Source organism: Sinohyriopsis cumingii, chromosome 1 (genome assembly GCF_028554795.1).
Source record: "Sinohyriopsis cumingii isolate HCF-2022 chromosome 1, ASM2855479v2, whole genome shotgun sequence".
NCBI lineage: Eukaryota > Metazoa > Mollusca > Bivalvia > Unionida > Unionidae > Sinohyriopsis > Sinohyriopsis cumingii.
The window spans coordinates 157,093,602-157,113,003 of record NC_142961.1 but is presented as its reverse complement, the minus strand read 5'-3'; the positions used below and the strand labels follow the sequence as shown (position 1 = coordinate 157,113,003).

Here is a 19,402-nt window from a genome sequence, read left to right as displayed (position 1 = left end):
GACGGAATTTGTTAAATCTATGACTTTAAAATGCCGGGTTATTTCATACAGTTAGTAAAATGAGGGGGACATTGGTTTACTGGATTTTACATTATGTGGGGGTATATAAAGTCCTCTCCTGTCTACTTCTCGTTTCTACCAAGTCATCTGAGTGAAAGAAGTGGTGCCACAAACGTATTTTAATATAAAGTTTAATCATTCATGGGCACGTTAAACATAGTACAAAAACACTGCCAAGAGAATCAAAGACAAGTATTGCGTTAAAAAATTTCAGGGACTATTAAAGAGGTTATTGTTTAAGTTAAAAAGGCGAAGGCAAAACAAAATATCCATGCTTACATATTGGTAATCTTTTAACTCCTAATGCAAAACAAGCACAAACAATCAATACATTTATCATATACACTAAGCAGATTACCAGAAATGAATCGATCAGTGACCTATTTATTTTAGTTTGAAAATCGCAAAGAACATTTTACACACTTGATAAATGGCATTGACATGTCAATATACATGTCGACAAATATGCCAAACGAATTGAACGACAAAGAACATTTGAAAAACTGACGTAACCCATCTTCGTGTAAACTAATGCAAATGTGTTTGGTCGGCCTCACTCATACGATAATCAATTGACATAGTATCCCGCGTCCTTACTATCACAGTGTCCGATAGACCCAGTCCATTGTTTGGTGCCTGCGCAACGAACACGGCTTTCCCCATCCAAAATATAACCCTCAATGCATGAAATGGAAACAGTAGTGTTATACGTCCAATTTCCGTTGATACCTCCATATACGGCAATATTACTATTATTTGGTTGTAATAGTTCATCACAACGTATCACTGCAAAAAGACAAAGTATTGACTAGAGAACTACTTGGTTTGCTTTATGTATGAAGAAATATGGCTTAATTATCACATACATTGGGAAATTAATGTTGACAATGTCACCAAAAATTATATTAGACCAAAATGCAATAATATTGGCATCTTCAGCTACAATAGAACTAAGAAGTACATAGTAATATGGCATCTCAAAGAAATATTATAAAAGAATGAATATTTTATCTCAATATAAGACAACTGTGGCATCTGAAAGAAACCATAAGAAACCAGCATATATCTGATTCAGAGGAAAATAGAAGAACGAGACAACATAAAATGTATAATAAATAGTTTCATTTCTTCGTTAATATTTGCGTTTGTTTATATAGTTTGGCTTATGTGATTCCTATGGTGCCGGCTTTTTAAACGATATGAAATGACAGAAATTAGTAAACAACAAACAGAAATGTTTAGGATTGGGTTTGAGATAAACCAATGAATCATGATAACTAAGAAAAAACGCTTGCAAGCAATTTCTCACCATACATATATAGAACTGCTTTGGACATATTTGAAATGAATATTAGGAAACCAAACGTGGGTAGCAACACGAATATTTAGGTATCAAAATAAAGTGGACCAATTGAATACCTAAGACACGTGTAATAAATCGAGAACTCAGCTGGTAGCGTTTCCCATAGACACTCTTAAAACTGGTGCAGTTACGTGTCCTTTTTATTCCACTTGTAGTAATGTAGCATGATATAGGACATTACGGCAATTAAAATTATGCTGTAGATTTAATAGGTATGGTACTATATGGGACATAAGGGAAATTAAACAGTAAAGTACTGTATGGGACATAAGGGGAATTTAATACGATGCTTCTGTGTTGAAGAATATATGAAGCATAAGGAAATATATAGCCATACAATGTTCACATGTTTCATAGTATGGAACAGTATGGGGCACAAAGTAATTTAAAACTACGTCTCCAATCTGGACAATATTCATATCTGATATTGGATCTATTGACATTTTACTCAACTTCCAAAGGTGTGTTATAGCAAAATGATAAACGTACAGCATGGTGAACACTGTTAATATTTTGTTTTGCCATTTTCTTTAACTCAAAGCTCTGCTATGTATTATACTCATATAATACGTGATTCTTTTCTTTATTAAAATTGATATTCATAGTATATATTATTATAATTTCAGCCAGATGTTTCATTCTAACAGTTTTGCAATCATGAATAAATAAGATTTTAGTGGAAATGAGCAAGATATCTAACGTTTAAAACTGCCACTTATCAAAGAAAAATATATGTGTTATAGCTTTATGAACTGGGTTCATTTCTTTAAAGTTTAGTGATTGCAGCATCTTATAATAGCATAGAGTCTCCTTGTTCTTCCTTTCAACATTCGAATTTGGTTTTGCAATTAATGAAAGTGTTTACCAAGTTCTTTATCATCTTCAGATCTACATGATGTTTTGGATGAAGTAACATTTGTAGCTCTTTCCTAATTTTAAATCGTTCTTGCTTTCTTGTCTTGACCACGATCCATTTATTTGCAATGACATTTGTAAGTGTTATGTATGTCTAATTTGTATTATTTGCATGAACTTTGTCCGTGATTGAATGTAGAGTTTTGGCCTCCCTGGATATTTTCTTCCTTGAACAATATGTCTACCTGACTGTTGCCATCGTACCAATTTGATAGAATTGGACAGTCTTAAATAATTAAATAACACGCATCCTAGGCATTTTATTGTGTCTTAGGTCACGTGAAATTTGCAAATATAGAGTGAGGTACACAATTATTCATTCTTTTTTTAAGTTCAGTTGATTTTGTATCAGTTACTATTTTGTTCAGAAATAATCTGAAAGGAATCATTTACTTAAATTATTCGCTGGACTTAAAAAGTATTAATTCCCTCTTTGGATTAAGCACTACTTCGGGATTAGTGCAAATTCATTGAAAGGCGTTCTGGATTATATCATTGTGATTCATCTAGGCTATTCATACTTTGGCACATTCAATACTGAAATTCATTTTTCCTTGTAATAAAACGTTTTGGATTGTTTAGGACTTAACTCACAATAATTTAAGTTCATATTAATTTTTCACTTGTAATTTAGAGAAAAAAATGATTGCTTAAATTTACTAAACGTATTGAATTTGTTTTTTTCTTGTACTTAGTTTAAGACATAGTCATAGCAGGAAGAAAGAGTCACATTTTTTTAAATCTAATCATACGTAACTGGTAATATGCAAATTAAAATAACGGATTTCAAGACATGATCCAAAAACGAAATCAACCTAAAATAAAATTTAAAAAATAAAAGCATAACTGGGCTTAATTCAAAATGTTTAATATGGCATAGATGATAATATGGTTAGGTTAAAATATATCATAGTCAAAGAAATGAAGAAAGTATAACATGGAGCTCTTCAATGAGCATTTCCGCCAAAATTACCAGATTGATGGAAGCCATAGTATGTCACATGTAGCAAGAAACATAATGTTGAAAAATACTCAGTGTCAAATGTAGTGACTAACTATATTCCTAATGTGGTTAAACATGATCACATCCGAAGGTGATAGTGAATATTATTTAGATATAGTTCATGCCATACGCTAAATAAGGGATACAATGTTTTCATCGGCCAGGCACATGTGAAATGAAAGCCAGACAAAACGGATTAAACAACGATAGTTACCGTCTAAAGAAATAACAGCAAGTCATATGAAAAGATGAACCATTCATGATGGCTAACGTTTTTAGTAAGGAACCAGAGTCAGCATACATTCACTATGGCATAGTTTTGAATATAATTGTCTGTTATATTTTTCCTGTAGAAGCTTCTTCCACTGCATGATGTTTACATGTATTTAACGGTTGGCTTTTCAACGATAGCGCTGGGAATGTAACATGCATTGTAAATAATGGTTTCAGCATAGTGGATGATGTTGTAGCCATGGACAGATTTATTTCCCTTCATATCAAACTTCGGTATTGATGATAGTGATGAAAACCCCGTTTTCCGATATATTTTAGCTTAGAAAGAGCTGATCGGATTACAAGTGATTATGTAAATAATGAATATGACAGAAGGTGCTTTTAGCGAAGACTTTGAGGACGATGACGAGGATAATAATAGACAATGCTTTAAACTGAAAGAGACAAATGCGGAATCATTTCTTCAGCATGTTTAGCAGAAATGTTTTGAACATATTGTGTACAAAATGTCGGTCTTTATATACGGAAAGTTGTGTTGAAATGCAGCAAACGCAGTTACCAGATTTACCACAGAGCTCATAACTCCAATCAAGACTGCAATAATGTTAAACAGGATAAATTTCAACGGTTACGGAATTTAGATATTCAAACCAGAATTAATCATGTCGATGCATACGTTCACAGTAAAATCTCATTCAAAAGACTGTGTCAGTTAAAAAAGTTATTATGTGTAAAAATAAATAGATATACACTTGTACAAGAAATAGCCCAACAGAGTTTGGTATGCATTAAAGGTAAATACTACAGCTGAGTAAATGTAATTAAATAAAAAATAACAAAAAAGAACCGGTTTGATGTTTTTGTCCCTAATTAATGTATAATATAGATGTAAATGTAAATGACGAAGAGGCTACTACAAGAAACTATAATGGAAATTTCGAAATGAATAGCCCAATTACAAATCAAGAACTAATTGATTGCGTTCGCTCTTTGAAAAATAAATATCCAGGTCCCGTCAATAATCCGGTCATTTGTCACCAGTTGAGTTTACCATGCATTGTTTTATATCTTAATTTGTCCTTAATTATCATTATCAAAACATATAGATTTACAAAGGAGTGACAAGAAAGGACAATATGGCCGATATTTAAGAATGGAAGTGTGAATGACCCGAAGAATTATAGGGGAATTTCTCTAAGAAATGCACTCTGCAAAATATTCACATCGTTTTTCAATAAAAGTTGTATAGATGGGCAAAAAGCAACAATCTAATCGATGAGTCTATGTAGAAAACAATACAGTACTTATGATAATATATTCAGTTTGCACGCAATTGCAAAGATGAATATATGTAAATATGGTGGCAGGTTTAACTGCCATTTTATGTTTGAAAAGCTTCTGATCTTCTACAACATAATAAACTATTGTTTCTCTTGTACAGAAAGGTACTGAAGAGGATATTGTACAAGATATAAAAATACGTTTTCTTGTTTGATAAACAAATGGGCTAACTAAGCTATATAATTGCAATGTGAGAGCAGGACAAGGGTGTGTTTTGAACCCAAATATCCTTTTGTATTTTAATTGACAATTTATTTTAAAGGTTACAACCTAAGTGTGACAGGGACATCTCTGAATTTACGTCTGTTTCATTATTTTCAAGAAGTACACTGGATACACACAACTGATTTTTCGGATTAAGAAGATATAAGAATCATCGTTACCTTCATTACATGTTTTTCCGTTGTAACCTTCGTGGCACTCGCAGTTAAAACTTCCTGGATTGTTAATGCAGTGACCATTGTTATTACATGCGTTATCGCCAACACTGCACTCATTTACGTCTGCAATACGACGAAAACAGTTTTTTTCTTTGAAATCATTATTTTCAAACCCATCTATCGTATGTTTCTTTACATATATTTCAATTGCGCGTTCATCATATATTGCTGCTTAATAATTAATTTACATTTAGAATCCTCCTTTGTGCAAAGTATAATTATAAATTATTTTCATAGCGTTCTTTTTATACTTATTTCATTTACGGATATGTACTATTTGTTATTTTCATACTTTATTTATGTTTGAAAACAAAATATAAGCAATGAGTTAATGAAGATTTATATATCCGTGAGGGATCATCATCATCATCATCATCATCATCATCATCTTTATTTCCTTCAATGAAAGATTACATGATATAAGAATAAATCATCTGAATACAATCAATAAATAAGTATTTTTTATATAAAAAAATTAATATTAGAATGCAAATTCTTACACTATATCATTCAACAAAGTGTTCGTCAACTGCATAAGTTGCAAGTTTCAGTACCTTATTTGCAGAAGATAGCTGCACACTGCATGACAGAGTTTGCTGCATACAGGACGAATAGCTTGGAGTTTTTTTGTCGATTACACCTGATGGTAACTTTTTACCTAGAAGATATTGTAGTTGCAGCTCATCTTCTGCATTAAATAACGTAATGTGCCTGCTCAGTGGAAATTTATCAGTAAGGAAATCCCAGAAAGATTTTCTAAAATTCGAAGTACCATGTCTGTATAAACATTCCCACATCTAATACATATATCGAGCTGTGTTTGAGGAACAGCAGCGCATAGTTTAGCTACATATGTAAATACCTTAGTGTGTTGTCTGGTTTTAGCCGACTGCCACACTAAGGCAGGTCGTAAGTATTCGTGTATCGAAGAGAATCTATCAAAATCTGCTTGATTAGACATACGTACTCTCCAGAGGCTATTTTCAAGACCAACAATTTTTGACTTTACAATTTCTTTCCAATTTTGTTTATCTGTAATTCCAGAATGATGCAAATAATCAGTTAGATGCCCGAGCAAGTCAAACTTCTTTGAAGTATAATATAAATTTGAAATTAACCCGCAGTTTGACATGCATCCGCTCAAAAGGAAGTGAAATAACGCAACGTTGTTTAATATGTACGTTATTAGGCATCAAACACAATCTGTGTAAAAACATCAATTTTCTTCTATCAATTTCGGACTGCGTTGATGTCCATCCTAGCATTCCCAGGGCGATGTCTGATCTTGTATGTGTTGGAAAACCTTGTGAATGTTTGGCAAAATACCTCAGAGTTTTATCCAATGAAGAGAGGTCACTTTTTGAAATGTTACTCCATACTTCACTTCCATAAAACATTGAAGGTAAAATTACCTTTTTGATTACATTTGCAGCAGCCATAGGATTTAAACCATTCGGTTTAATGCCAATACCAAACAGACCGTGAAAAGATTTTTTCCTTTCTTGAATGCATAGAGTATTGCGTCATGCGGCGTCAGCTTTGAGTTAATCCGGTGACCCAGGTGTGTTGCCGAATCAGTAACCGGCAAACATGACGGGCCAAGATACCATTTCATATTGACTTAATTCTTGTATTGGGGACCGAAACTGATAATGTATGATTTTGTGACACTAATCTCGAATGGCCACTTATTGCTGTAGTCGTATGCTATATCTAACAGCTTTTGTAGATTGGTAGGATATATAGCCAAAAGTGAAATATCTTCAGCTAGGATTGGATTATAGGCTTAATTAAAATTGTATTGTGCCTTCAAGAAGCACATAAAGCAGACTCTTTCTACAATACATGTTACATGTACAGTATCATTGTCGTATTTGGCAAGGTTTACGTATGATTAATTCTTCGTATATTATGTTCAACAAATATACAATGTTCATAACGCAAGATCAACAAAGTTGTATCAAAGAAACATAATGTCATATCTTGGACAAAGATGTAGAGTAATATCGAAATATTTGTACAGTATGACAATTAGTATTAGGTTACCTGTATTTCTTTACTTTTGCTTTTGCTTTTAATAAATCTTCCAGAGCACTTTCGAACTGCTTGATTATTCCATAAAATTTGTATCAATACTTCTTCGTATTATACAATGCTTTGTGACAAGCTATTATTAAAGCACAATAATTTTGTTAAAATATTTAGTCTTAACACTTGGACATATATGTGACCAGTACGTAAAATAAAACGTATTGATGAGATATGACGTCTGTAATGAACGTCATTATGAACATTTCCAAGTCCAAAAACTGGTTAATGTCATGGTGCTGCATGGTTAGCATATTATACAATGTTAATGATACCTGGTATTGAATTAGAGCTTAATCAACGTTTGTAGCAGCATACCTGACGTATTAATTGATAAAATAGTTTGAAATTTAATCAAGGCTGAGAGTGAATTCAAATGGGTTACAAGGAACTGCTTGTATTATCTTCACAATTTCTGAAAACAAAAGAATGTATAACTTTATTGTGTTCAAAATAATATCGGACAGTCAGCGCAAACTTTGGAAATTATGCCCTGAACATCGTACAATTGTATAACTTATTTCAAAAAGAGATAACTAGACTCTAATTTCAATGTCATTGTTAACGTGTATCTGACGACGTACGTCATCTTATGAAGTACGTCAGTTGTGTTTTTTACAATCATCATCATCATCATCATCATCATCATCTTGATCATAATCATTATTATTATTATTATTATTATTATTATTATTATTATTATTTCCATTAACAGATGAAAATGCAGATTTCGTCGTAGATATTTACTTAAAAATGCGCCCCTTGTACCCTTTTCCTAAATTCCTTTTTGAAAGTATGCGTGACAAAAACGTTTAGAAAGGTTTGTATATTCAATGTTAACACATTTTGATAGTCTCGTCGTAAAGTTCATATATACCTCTCCTAATATATATCACACGACAATCTTTATGTATCTGTGTGGTAGTACCGGAGGACTTTATTTTCATATAAAATAGTTCATTTGAACTAAGTTGCAACAAACAGTTTTTTTAGGTTATTTGTATCTAAATACACAATTACCGACGCATTTAAACAAGTTTGTCAGCAGCTGTACTAGTTTATCTGGATGTATTTGACGGCAGGTACTTTCCTGATATGAATCAAATTTAAACTCAGTTTCCGTAGACATGAATATTAACGATTTAGGAAACACAATCAAACGCCGATAATCCAAAATCTTTTAGGGACAGAGAATTCCTTGTGTAATCGGGAGTGCAGGTGATTGAAATTTTGCCAGGTAGTAGCGCTATGAGTAGATGGCTTAAGTGGGTCCAATAATTTGAGAGAAATCTATTTCGACTATCCATGATTGAATGATAACAAACTTATGATGGACAGCAATTTAACTGAGGTCTTGCTTACACATGTGTCAGATGGTTTTAATCTTGGTGAACTGGTCTGATACGAATTTTGTTCACACCAGTATCGATAGATGATTAACTTCGCATTAAGAAATTATAATAATCATTGTTACCCGCGTTATATATTTTCTATGGATAAACTTACGGAGACAGGCATATAACACTTCCTTGAGTGTTATTGTAGTACTTGTTGTTATTGCAAACAATACCGTCAACACTGCATTCATTCACGTCATATAAAGACCAGAACTATAAAAAGAACAGCTTGCTATATGAATTCGTTATTTTCAAAAGCACCCATCATATTTTCATTTTCTTTTATTTTTAACAAACTTATTTACTATTTATTTATATTCATGGCATATGTAAAGTATATTTTATGACTAATTTTAAAACGTAGACCTTATTAGATGTATATCAGTTAGCTGTATAATATTTTATTTTACTCTAAATCGAAGTTTTATTTTTGACTAGTTAGATCAGAAACCAATGAAGATACATGATTTGTTCATGCTTTTCTATAATAAAGCATAGTTCAAATTAAACAATTTTATTTCATTTTCACAAACCGAATAGATCGGACACAAGTTCTTGCTACCATTATTGTTATATCCATAAGAAAATATCACATAGAATGTATCATAATGGCGCTTGGCAAAGTGTACATATTATCACTTTGTCATTTATCACGTTAAAGAATGTGAGAAATAACAAGCAAAAATATCCATATCAGACTAAAATAACAGAAATAATGAAAACCCCAAACAAGACAAATCAAGGATAATATTGAAATATTTGTAATATATGATAATGTCTAACAATATATATGTATCTTGTTGTTTTTACTTCCGCAGGTTACCTTTGAGCATTCAAACATCTCAAAGGAAGATTTTATAAACACTAAAAATGTCATGGAATATGTTATTATACAAACACTTGGAAATATGTGTAAAATAAAATATATTGATGTGAAATAATAATGTATAAGAAACCTAGGGGTGTCGGTGCGAAAAGCTACAAGTTAGAGATAATTAGGTTTGTTATATATTGTTTTAGATTGTTGCACAGGCTGGTAATATATAATCCGTGGGTCATTCATATGGATGTAATCATAGTTTGATTCACACTTACTATGCTTTTGCTGTCATCTTTATTTTTAGCTATTACTTTGAAATCATTCATTTCAAAGAAACACTGGCTCACTATCATTGTTTCCTTTATATCGGATTGAAACCCTAACTCAGTAAGCTATGACCACTATACCATTTTCGTTTAATATCTTTTAACAAAACCTCGTGCATTGTTATCACTATGAACTGTTCAATATTCTATCTCTATACAGCTTCTTCTTTAAAAGAGCGAACACTAGTTTTAAAACTATATACTTTGTCGTATGACATTTTTGTGTTCTATTATGATTAGTGAAATCACCAAGATATGCGACACTATAGTTCGCATAAAGATGATATAAAGATTACAAATTCCAATTCGACGTTTACTTATAGTTCTCGTATCAGAGAATATTATCTGTGTCATCCTTTATTTTGTTAGCACATTATGGATGAGGATGCACAAGGATTATGTATTCATGTACTCATTGTTTTATCAGCCACTTTAAAATGGTTTAAAATAAGCATCGACAAGATGGGGACACGCCACTATTTTTGCAAGCACACATATGATAATCCACCATTTTGGTAGTATGGGTGGTACAAATCCTAGCTCAGTCAACTTCGTTGAATCGTTTACACAAATGTCTTTCCAAGACAATATGGCTCACCAACACGTTACTATTTAAAAAAAAAACAGAAAAACATTTAGGTATAGTTATTATGGTTCATTTGTTTGAACAAGCTTCCTTTCCGCCATTCGGGTCATTTTTTTATTAATGACTTTCCCCCATTTTTCTTTCACAAACGTTGGTTCACCTCCATTTTTGGAAACACATTTATGATTACTACTTTGTAAATGTTTTAGAAAATCTGGCTTTTCATCACTTTTCAAAGGTATGATTACTACTTCCATAATGTTTAGGATAAAGATAACACACCAGTATATGACTCTCAACCAATTTCACATTTTGAAGGGAAATGAAGCTAACTTATAATTCCAGCTTAATCAACCAATTTAATCCTGTTTAAAATCTTAACTCACCAGCTTATGGTCATCACAACATTTCAATGTTTTGCGAAAATATTCTCGTGTTCTAAAATGCTGCTAGCGTTTTTATTTATAAAATAATAAACAGCACAATTAAAACATACTATATGTAAACATTTGATTTAAAGAACATATATGTAGCACATTGACAGAAGAAAATTTGGCAAAACTAACAAACACATCAGGCTGCTGAATCTCTTACTGGCATTTATCGGAGTTACCACAGCTGGTAAATTTCAATTTTTCGTCTACATTCAAATAAGGCAACGACTTTTTGAGTGTAAGAACCATTACCAGATGATCAATAGTTTAATCAAATGAGAAATATTATTGATATAAAATAAATTTATATAATCTGTCATATCATTCATATTATCCATATCACGATTGGCGATATAAAACCGGGAAGAATTTAACACGCGTTGATGATTTAAGAACCCATTACAATGAAGTGACGGAAACGCTAGATGATGAAATATACAGACGTTAAAAATGTGAAGTTGATACATTGTCGTATAAAAGATGATGATTATGATACAGCCATGAATATTATAACTCAACAACCTGGATTGAAATAATGGATTTGTATTGATTTCTTCTTCTACCATAGTGCAGCGATGATACAAAAGGATCACTAATATCCAGATCATGTAAAAATATACATTTGTATAACATCTAAATTTATATTATTGAAATTTTCTATAAAATTCGTTTCTAGCTCTACCTAATGCTCGATATTTATAGTTTCATAATTTTTAATGCTTCTTTTTTATTGTTCTACAATGCATCTCATTGTTATTCCACGTTCATGTTAAGTGAATGAAGATCTAAAAACGCCTTAGCGAGACTGTTTTTGCAAAACAGAACGAACACCATTATCATTATTGTAGGTGATCCGTTGAATGGGGCTTTTGAGGATAATAACCTGAAACATGTAAAACCACAGAGAGAAGAAGCTGACAATCGTGCAACAATAGTTAGGTAATTGAATAAGCAAACGTCAAATAACTGCAAAAAAACGAGATAGATGATAACAGGGAGACTTTAAATGTTCCAAATTTAATTTTCAAAAAACTAAATAGTCTTACCTCCGTTTGACAGTTTTGACTGGATGTTATTGATAAACCTGAATAGGTCCCAATCATAAGAGCCAATGGACATCTATAGAAATATGAATAACTTGCAACACAAACACAAATAATTAAATAATGATAAGATAGAGCATGACCATGGTAAACAAAGTCAGTTCGTGATTGTATTGTGATTGTAAAAGCTAACGCAAAAGATGTACAATGTATTATCAACAATAGTCTACTGGGTCTGACAAATATTGCTAATTTTTACAAAAGAGCGAAGAGAACAGCCTGTGATCTCGCCATAATGGATCTCAGCGACAAAGTCAAAATTGTAGATGTTCAAACGCTATCATTATGAAATCTGCAACAATAAACTATATTCAAGCAAACAAAATTCTAAGATATTAATGTCTGCTGTAAAGACGTCATTTCACATGAAATGCATAATGTCAGACGGCTGCCAACTCTTAAAAGAATCATCATATCATTTCCAGTTTACCAGACCATAGCCTTGCACCATTTATTCTTCTTGATTTCTAGCTTTTCTGAACGTTAAAAACTTCTTAGCTTTGAGATACCTTCACCTCCTAATATATTCTTTTTATATTCTCTATATTTATGTCGTCCAGTATATATAGGTCACCTAAAAGTAATTGTCTGATTGTAATAATAGGATGTTTGAGATTACAAAGACAAAATTTATTAAAAGTATGTTTATATTTTGGGATCCAAAATATATCAATTATTGTATACTTTGAAGTTATATACGTATCAGTTGTTATATGACCACATAATTTAATCTATACCTTGTTTTTGTTTTTGAGCACTTGCTTTACTTGGCGATATGTTTCTCAATCCTCTCAATAAATATTAACAATTTCTAGTCTTTAACGTTCGATATAATGTTTCCTTTAACAACACTCATTTCTGAGTAAGTGGAAATGTATTAGATACTTTAATTCGTTCGGTGAATGGGAGAATCAATACCATCTGCAATTTGCTCTTCAACGTTATTGCGGAGTTTTGAACCGGTTTAATGCCGTTGACTCAGCTAAGACAGCGAGGGTTCCGTTTTTGGTAGCCAATATAGTTGAGTGAGTCAGGACGTACATGTCCTATCCATGTGACTATGCTTATATCTATTTTGTGCACGATTGCATGTGAAATAAACGCCAGATACCTATTTTAAATCTGCATAGCATCCTCGTGGCCACAACAGTGTAATATAATGTCAGACAAAATGAAAATCCGGGTGATTTAAATCAATCACACTACAGCCGGAAGTCATATGATAAAGTCAAGGTTCTCAGTGGAGGCAGTGCTTAGGGATATTCTCACCTTCGCAATGCACCACTGTCGTCCAGTTTCCATTACTTTGACACGTTGTTGTTGTAGATTGGATGCCAGCTTCATATAATTGGTAGCCCTGGCTGCAGTTCAGTGCTAACTGTGCGCAGTAGGTGTAGTTCCTCTCATTGTCACCATTTTTCTGTACTCTAATGTTACCATTTGCCAGTTGGTATATTGGGCATTCTATCGCTATAAGAATGAAACATAATGACAATAAAAGCTAAATGGCGACAGGTGTTATGATGCCTGTCGGTGAAGATTCTTGTTTAACTTCATCAATATATAATAAAATATTTCACCTTAGATATCGTATTCTTGATGTTTGCATTTGAGTTTCTTTGTATAAAAATGATACAAACCCAACAACCACAAAACATTTATAGATAAAACGAAGCATGTATGGAACAATTAAATCAAAAATCATGAATTTCAAAACTGATCTTGCTGAACTTACCATTTATAATGTAATTTCTCAGTTTTTAAGATCATTAATATCATGTAGAGTTATATATGTATCATGTGATGCAGCGAAGCACAGGCTACTGACACTGAAAAATCCACGTCAGTAAGTTAACATTATTATTAAGTTCCCGCAACAGGGAATTATTATACTGCATAGATACAACTATCTTTCTTTTCTTCGTATGTATGTATGTATGTATGTATGTATGTATGTATGTATGTATACCATGTTATTTTTATTCTACATTGCTTTCTTATTTTGGTAACATGCTGGGCTTACAGTGATACTATCAATCTAGTATATTATAATGCTTTTAATTTGCAAAATATTGCCTAAATATGAAACGATCTTCAATTACAGAATAGGATGGAACCATTGAGTATTTAACATATAATTTTAACAAAGGAATTATTTATTTAACTAGGGACGGAGAAGATATCGGATTATTTTGAATTTGCGCTGGAATATCAAAACATAGTCCAACAAGACTTTCGAGAAAATGAAACAAAATTAAAATTGAGAGTAAAACTAGTATTGTAGTTGGATAGAAGTAGTAGCATGATAATAGGGACTTTTATCATTACCTATGTTAAAAGCCTCAAGCCCCCCGCCGCACACATATTAGGATAGTCATGTAGGGTAGAGGACTTCAACAAAGACCAACAACAAAGCAAAAGTGCCATTATCATACTAATTAAGCATCCAGGAGTATGAGATTCATCAACGCCCGCACCATAAACAAACCGACCAGTGTCATTGCCATTGCATGGCACACACAACCTATTCGCATTAGTTAATTTCTCAGTCCAACCTTTGCTGGACACCGCTAGTAGTTTGCTGCCAGATTGATTGATATAGGGACAGATTCAGTGTCACTCTGGGCTATATTTTAGTGAGATATTACCGAGTCTTGCATATAATATTAAACTAATTTCTGCGCGACTTTCAATTTTCAATGAGGACATTGCGATTTCATGTCTTAACCAAGAGGCTGAGTATATTTATCCGACTATCATTTTCTAAACGGAATCGAATATTTATACAAGTGCCGGTCAAATTGATAAATGTCAATGTAAAAAACGAATAAACTTGTGTTGGTGGAAAGGCTAAACAATATCTCAGACCTAGAATTATTATTATCGGACCATTACACGGAGCCAAAAATGAATATATATATAATAATCCATGAAATGGTAAATGTACATTTTTCACAATGAATACTAATGGATAAGTGAGCACGTCTGAAGTTCAGAAGGGCTGTTAACATCGAGAATGAGTTCCTTACACATAATCGTTAAGTATTCTAGGAGGGTTAACTAGTGATTGTGTTACACCTCTGATGGAGATACTGCAGATCGAATCACACTCGTGGAAAATAATATTTTCCGTTAATAATTGGAGAAGCTAAGGTTGGTCGTACTTAAATGAACAACAATATGACAATACAAGATGGCTGTAAATTTCAATTACGACCTCTCTAATTCTTTGAGACCTTCTTTAGTTTGAAACCGCCTCTGTGCCTTTTAATCTGTCTTTTGGCAAGAAAATGGCATATCTGGATTCAGAATTCAAACCCATAAGGGACGCTGATTACACGTGTTCTTTGTTCATAAGAAATTCATGTATTACAACTTAAAATCAGCAGCTTGGTTATAACGTCATAGAAATACCGATTCACAAACTCAACCCGGGCGGAGCTATTTTATTTTCTAGCAAACAAATATGCCTTAACACACACACACAGATATATATATATATATATATATATATATATATATATATATATATATATATATATATATATATATATATATATATATATATATATATATATATATATATATATATATGCATATATATATATATATATATATATATATATATATATATATATATATATATATATATATATATATATATATATATATATATATACATACATATATATATATATATATATATATATATATATATATATATATATATATATATATATTCATTCATATTTATTTATAATGGTAGCATGTAAATTAATTGACGCGTATACTGTTTTATAAGAATGTATTCGTATATATAAAGCGGGAATTAAATTGCCTGGTCGGTGGAATGTTTGTAAAATTACAGAAAAGATTAAATCACTATCTCGTCTAACTGGTATTCATCAAACAGGCTAAACAGATGGTGTACGATTTTAAATACATATCCGGAGAATATTGATGAATAAATCGACATAATATTTCAATGCTGAACACAACGAAGTAAACTTGCTGAAATGGGCAAGAAAACGCGAGACAATTCGTTGCATGATATTGTTCTTGGAAACTTCGTATCACTTGGATTATCATTGCGACGAAGATATTTACATCACCAGTGATAATAAATGTAGCCAGGATAATCCTAATTAGAAAAATTATGTTTCAGCATACTCAGTGCCATCCATACTCAGAAATGTGACAGATGCTATGAAAACCTTTTACGTTACACGAGCAACCTAGAACCCATATAATTAGTGAATATGGTACTATAAAATGGAAGTATGCAGTACTCATTGATGGATCATCGGAGCTCATTAGGGCCACCATCGAGTTAAAAAACATTTTATACGTTTACATATGTTTTTGCTACTGATTATTCAGACGCACGGTTATTTATTCACAAGACCATGATAAATCATTTCAGTATTTCAGATTGTCATAAATGATGAGTTCCTTCAACAAAATATTGTGATTTGCAAAGTTAGATAAACGTTTCACACACACATACACACGCACACACACACACACACACACACAAATATATTAAGGGGAATGTGAATTATACTGGTGAATAGGCCATTAAGAGTACGAGTACTGTATATCGTATTTGCTGGCGTTAACATTGCGAGAATATTATGGCACGCGCAGCCAAAGTCTCGCTACTTTTATTGGACGTATGCTTGTAGAAACAACAGACGACGTAATCACCGTAGAAAATGTACAACTATCAATGAGATTATAGACATATATAATTGAAGTAATTGCAGTTTTTGATCCTGGTAAAGCAAAACCAAACAAAAAAGAACTCAATTGGACACTGGCATTGTTTTCCTTATAATATCAGCATGCCGACTATGAATCAGCTTAGGGGATCAGCGCAAGAGCTTGAAATACAGATTAAAAGTAGTTGTTAATTAAAAGTGTTTTCTGTAAAACGATTTGCGATTATTACGACCTGTATTTGAGAAGAGATGTGTTGTTGCTCTTGAATCCGTAGTAAAATATCAAAAATGAATCTAACAAAGCCCATTTGTGTTGTCGCGTCTGTTTAAACCGCTCTTGTACGATTTTCTATGATAAGATTAAACCTAGGTACGCTGACAAAATAAAGATATTCTACACGGATACAAAGATATTATTAATATTCAACATTCTGATCTATGTTACACAACACATTAACGAAAGTGATCAGAGACAACTGGAAAGCGCTAATGATATTTCTTGGCATTGACGTGCTATGTCTCGCAAACATTCGTGGACCAAATGTTCAGCTGATTACTCGTAGAATGAGTTTTGTTATATGTTTGTAGAGGTCACCCAGGACCAAAATAGTTTCCTTATGATCTACGTGACTGGTGGAACACGCTTGTACCAATCCATAATGTTTTATCCGGCCGCACATGTGGCAACAGTATGTTTCATTGGTGATATATTGCACAGGTGGGTCTGAAAGAGGTCCTTGAATAATCTTTTGCACCGCTGTTAAGAGACAAGAAACTTGTGGAAACCACCACGGTGATGGTGGGAACAGACGTACAACCGTGTCCGGTTGTCAAGAAAGCCCGACCCGTTGAACAGGTACCAACTTTAGCGACTCTAAAATAGGTATCTATGAACTTGACCAATATGTGAAAAGGAATATTAAAAATCCTCAAGCACCACTAACTCTGTACCAGTCAATCCTGAAAACATTTTAATGAAACAGATCGTCAGTGGATTTGGGAAAATCCCATGTAAATCCCAAATCAAGGAACAGATCATATCGAAATAAATATCGGCTATACTAGATGTATGGAACAAGTGGGTATTATAGGGGATAATACTGAAATTACAGAAGTCACTGGCTAGTTATTCGATTCAGATGATAACAGTCTTAAAACATTCACCGATACAAATGCAGAAAAAGACAAATATATGTAGAAGTTATGCAAAAAAAGACTCAGAAAACGACATTGCACACGTCCACACGAACCTAAACCATAAGCTTGAACCTCATAAGAATGTGCCACATCTCTTGAGAAGGAAACATCTGCACCTCAAAGGGAAGAACAAGAACAACTGCAGCAGAAGGAACAAGAAGTAACGAACAGGATATGTTAGCGGAACCAAAAAGGTATAACACCACCAACTAGATGAAACAGCACGTGAAGATTTATCTATACCTTCAAAGGCGAAACTTAACAGTTTCAAACCGGCAGCACCAACACAAAAAGAACAACTAGAATGTCTAAGATATCACGAACAAATAACGATGCAGTTGGAAAACAAAGAGGTATATCACTCCTACGAGCCGAACCACTTACATACACAGGAAACATATGCTGAAATTCTAAGATCGCAAAAGAAGCGAACAGGCTGTTGGCGGAACAAGAAATGCAAATGTAAGCAATAACAACAGAAACGTTTTGCACCCTCACAGGAGTTACAATTATAACCATACTAGATAAATAAGAAAGACTTGCAACTGTGCACCGAGAAAGACGTATTGCACCCGCACTAGAACAGCCTTGGTAAGAAGTAAAAACAAATAACGAAGTAAGGAATGATTTCTAAAACAGTTGGTAGTGGCCACATCTTGACTATGCTGGACTGTGTGAATCCCACGAACTTCCAGATCGGCTGGAATCATTCGTAGCATCTGTTCTAAGAGAAAAAAAGCATCCAAAGTCATTATTAATACCGCATCGATTTGTCAGCAGTTGCACATGAATAACATCATGGACTCGCGCATTGGTGCATTAACTAACTTACTGAAGACATAGATGATATATACGACGAACAATGCGTACAACACCGGCGATGAGTACATGTCATGTTCCTGTTTTCCTAGAAATCAATTCTGCGGATCAGCATGTTGTTGCAAATACTAACCCGAATTATACCTCATTGATTACGATCTCATTAACGAAACCAGAAATTAACGTGACATTTTTATAGCAATTACGGCAGAAGAATCCCGCACTCTAGTGATTGTTGAACTTTAAATTGGTGTGTACGGCATGAAGCCAACCAGTGATGAAAATTTCGTTTGAGACCGGTAAAGATTCCACCATTTACATATGCGAGAATAAGCCCACACCCAGTTTTGTCTTCCAAATTTAGTCTGCACCTTGTGCGACTTACATCACATGGTTTTTAATAAGAACGATCATCCTCAAATAAACAAATTATTCGCCATAAACATATAGGTTCCGGATATCAAATCTCGCCAGACATTATCAGGATTGCGTCAGTGATTCAAACTAGTACCGTTTGGCCAATGGCAGGTCTCAACGGAGAGACCTTGACAATAA

General features: G+C 33.0%; 1 protein-coding gene across 5 annotated transcripts in view; it reads right to left on the bottom strand.

Moving 5' to 3' along the window:
- Window positions 1-19,402, bottom strand: part of LOC149808212 (receptor-type tyrosine-protein phosphatase epsilon-like) — a 186,642-nt gene that overhangs the window by 73,657 nt on the left and 93,583 nt on the right. For all 5 annotated transcript variants that reach the window (XM_089974912.1, XM_089974944.1, XM_089974938.1 and 2 more), the window contains 3 exons: window positions 13,380-13,580; window positions 5,300-5,419; window positions 658-846 (listed from right to left, as the gene is read on the bottom strand). In XM_089974912.1, the coding sequence (XP_089831038.1) occupies window positions 658-846; window positions 5,300-5,419; window positions 13,380-13,580 (510 nt within the window). The remainder of the gene's footprint in view (window positions 1-657; window positions 847-5,299; window positions 5,420-13,379; window positions 13,581-19,402) is intronic.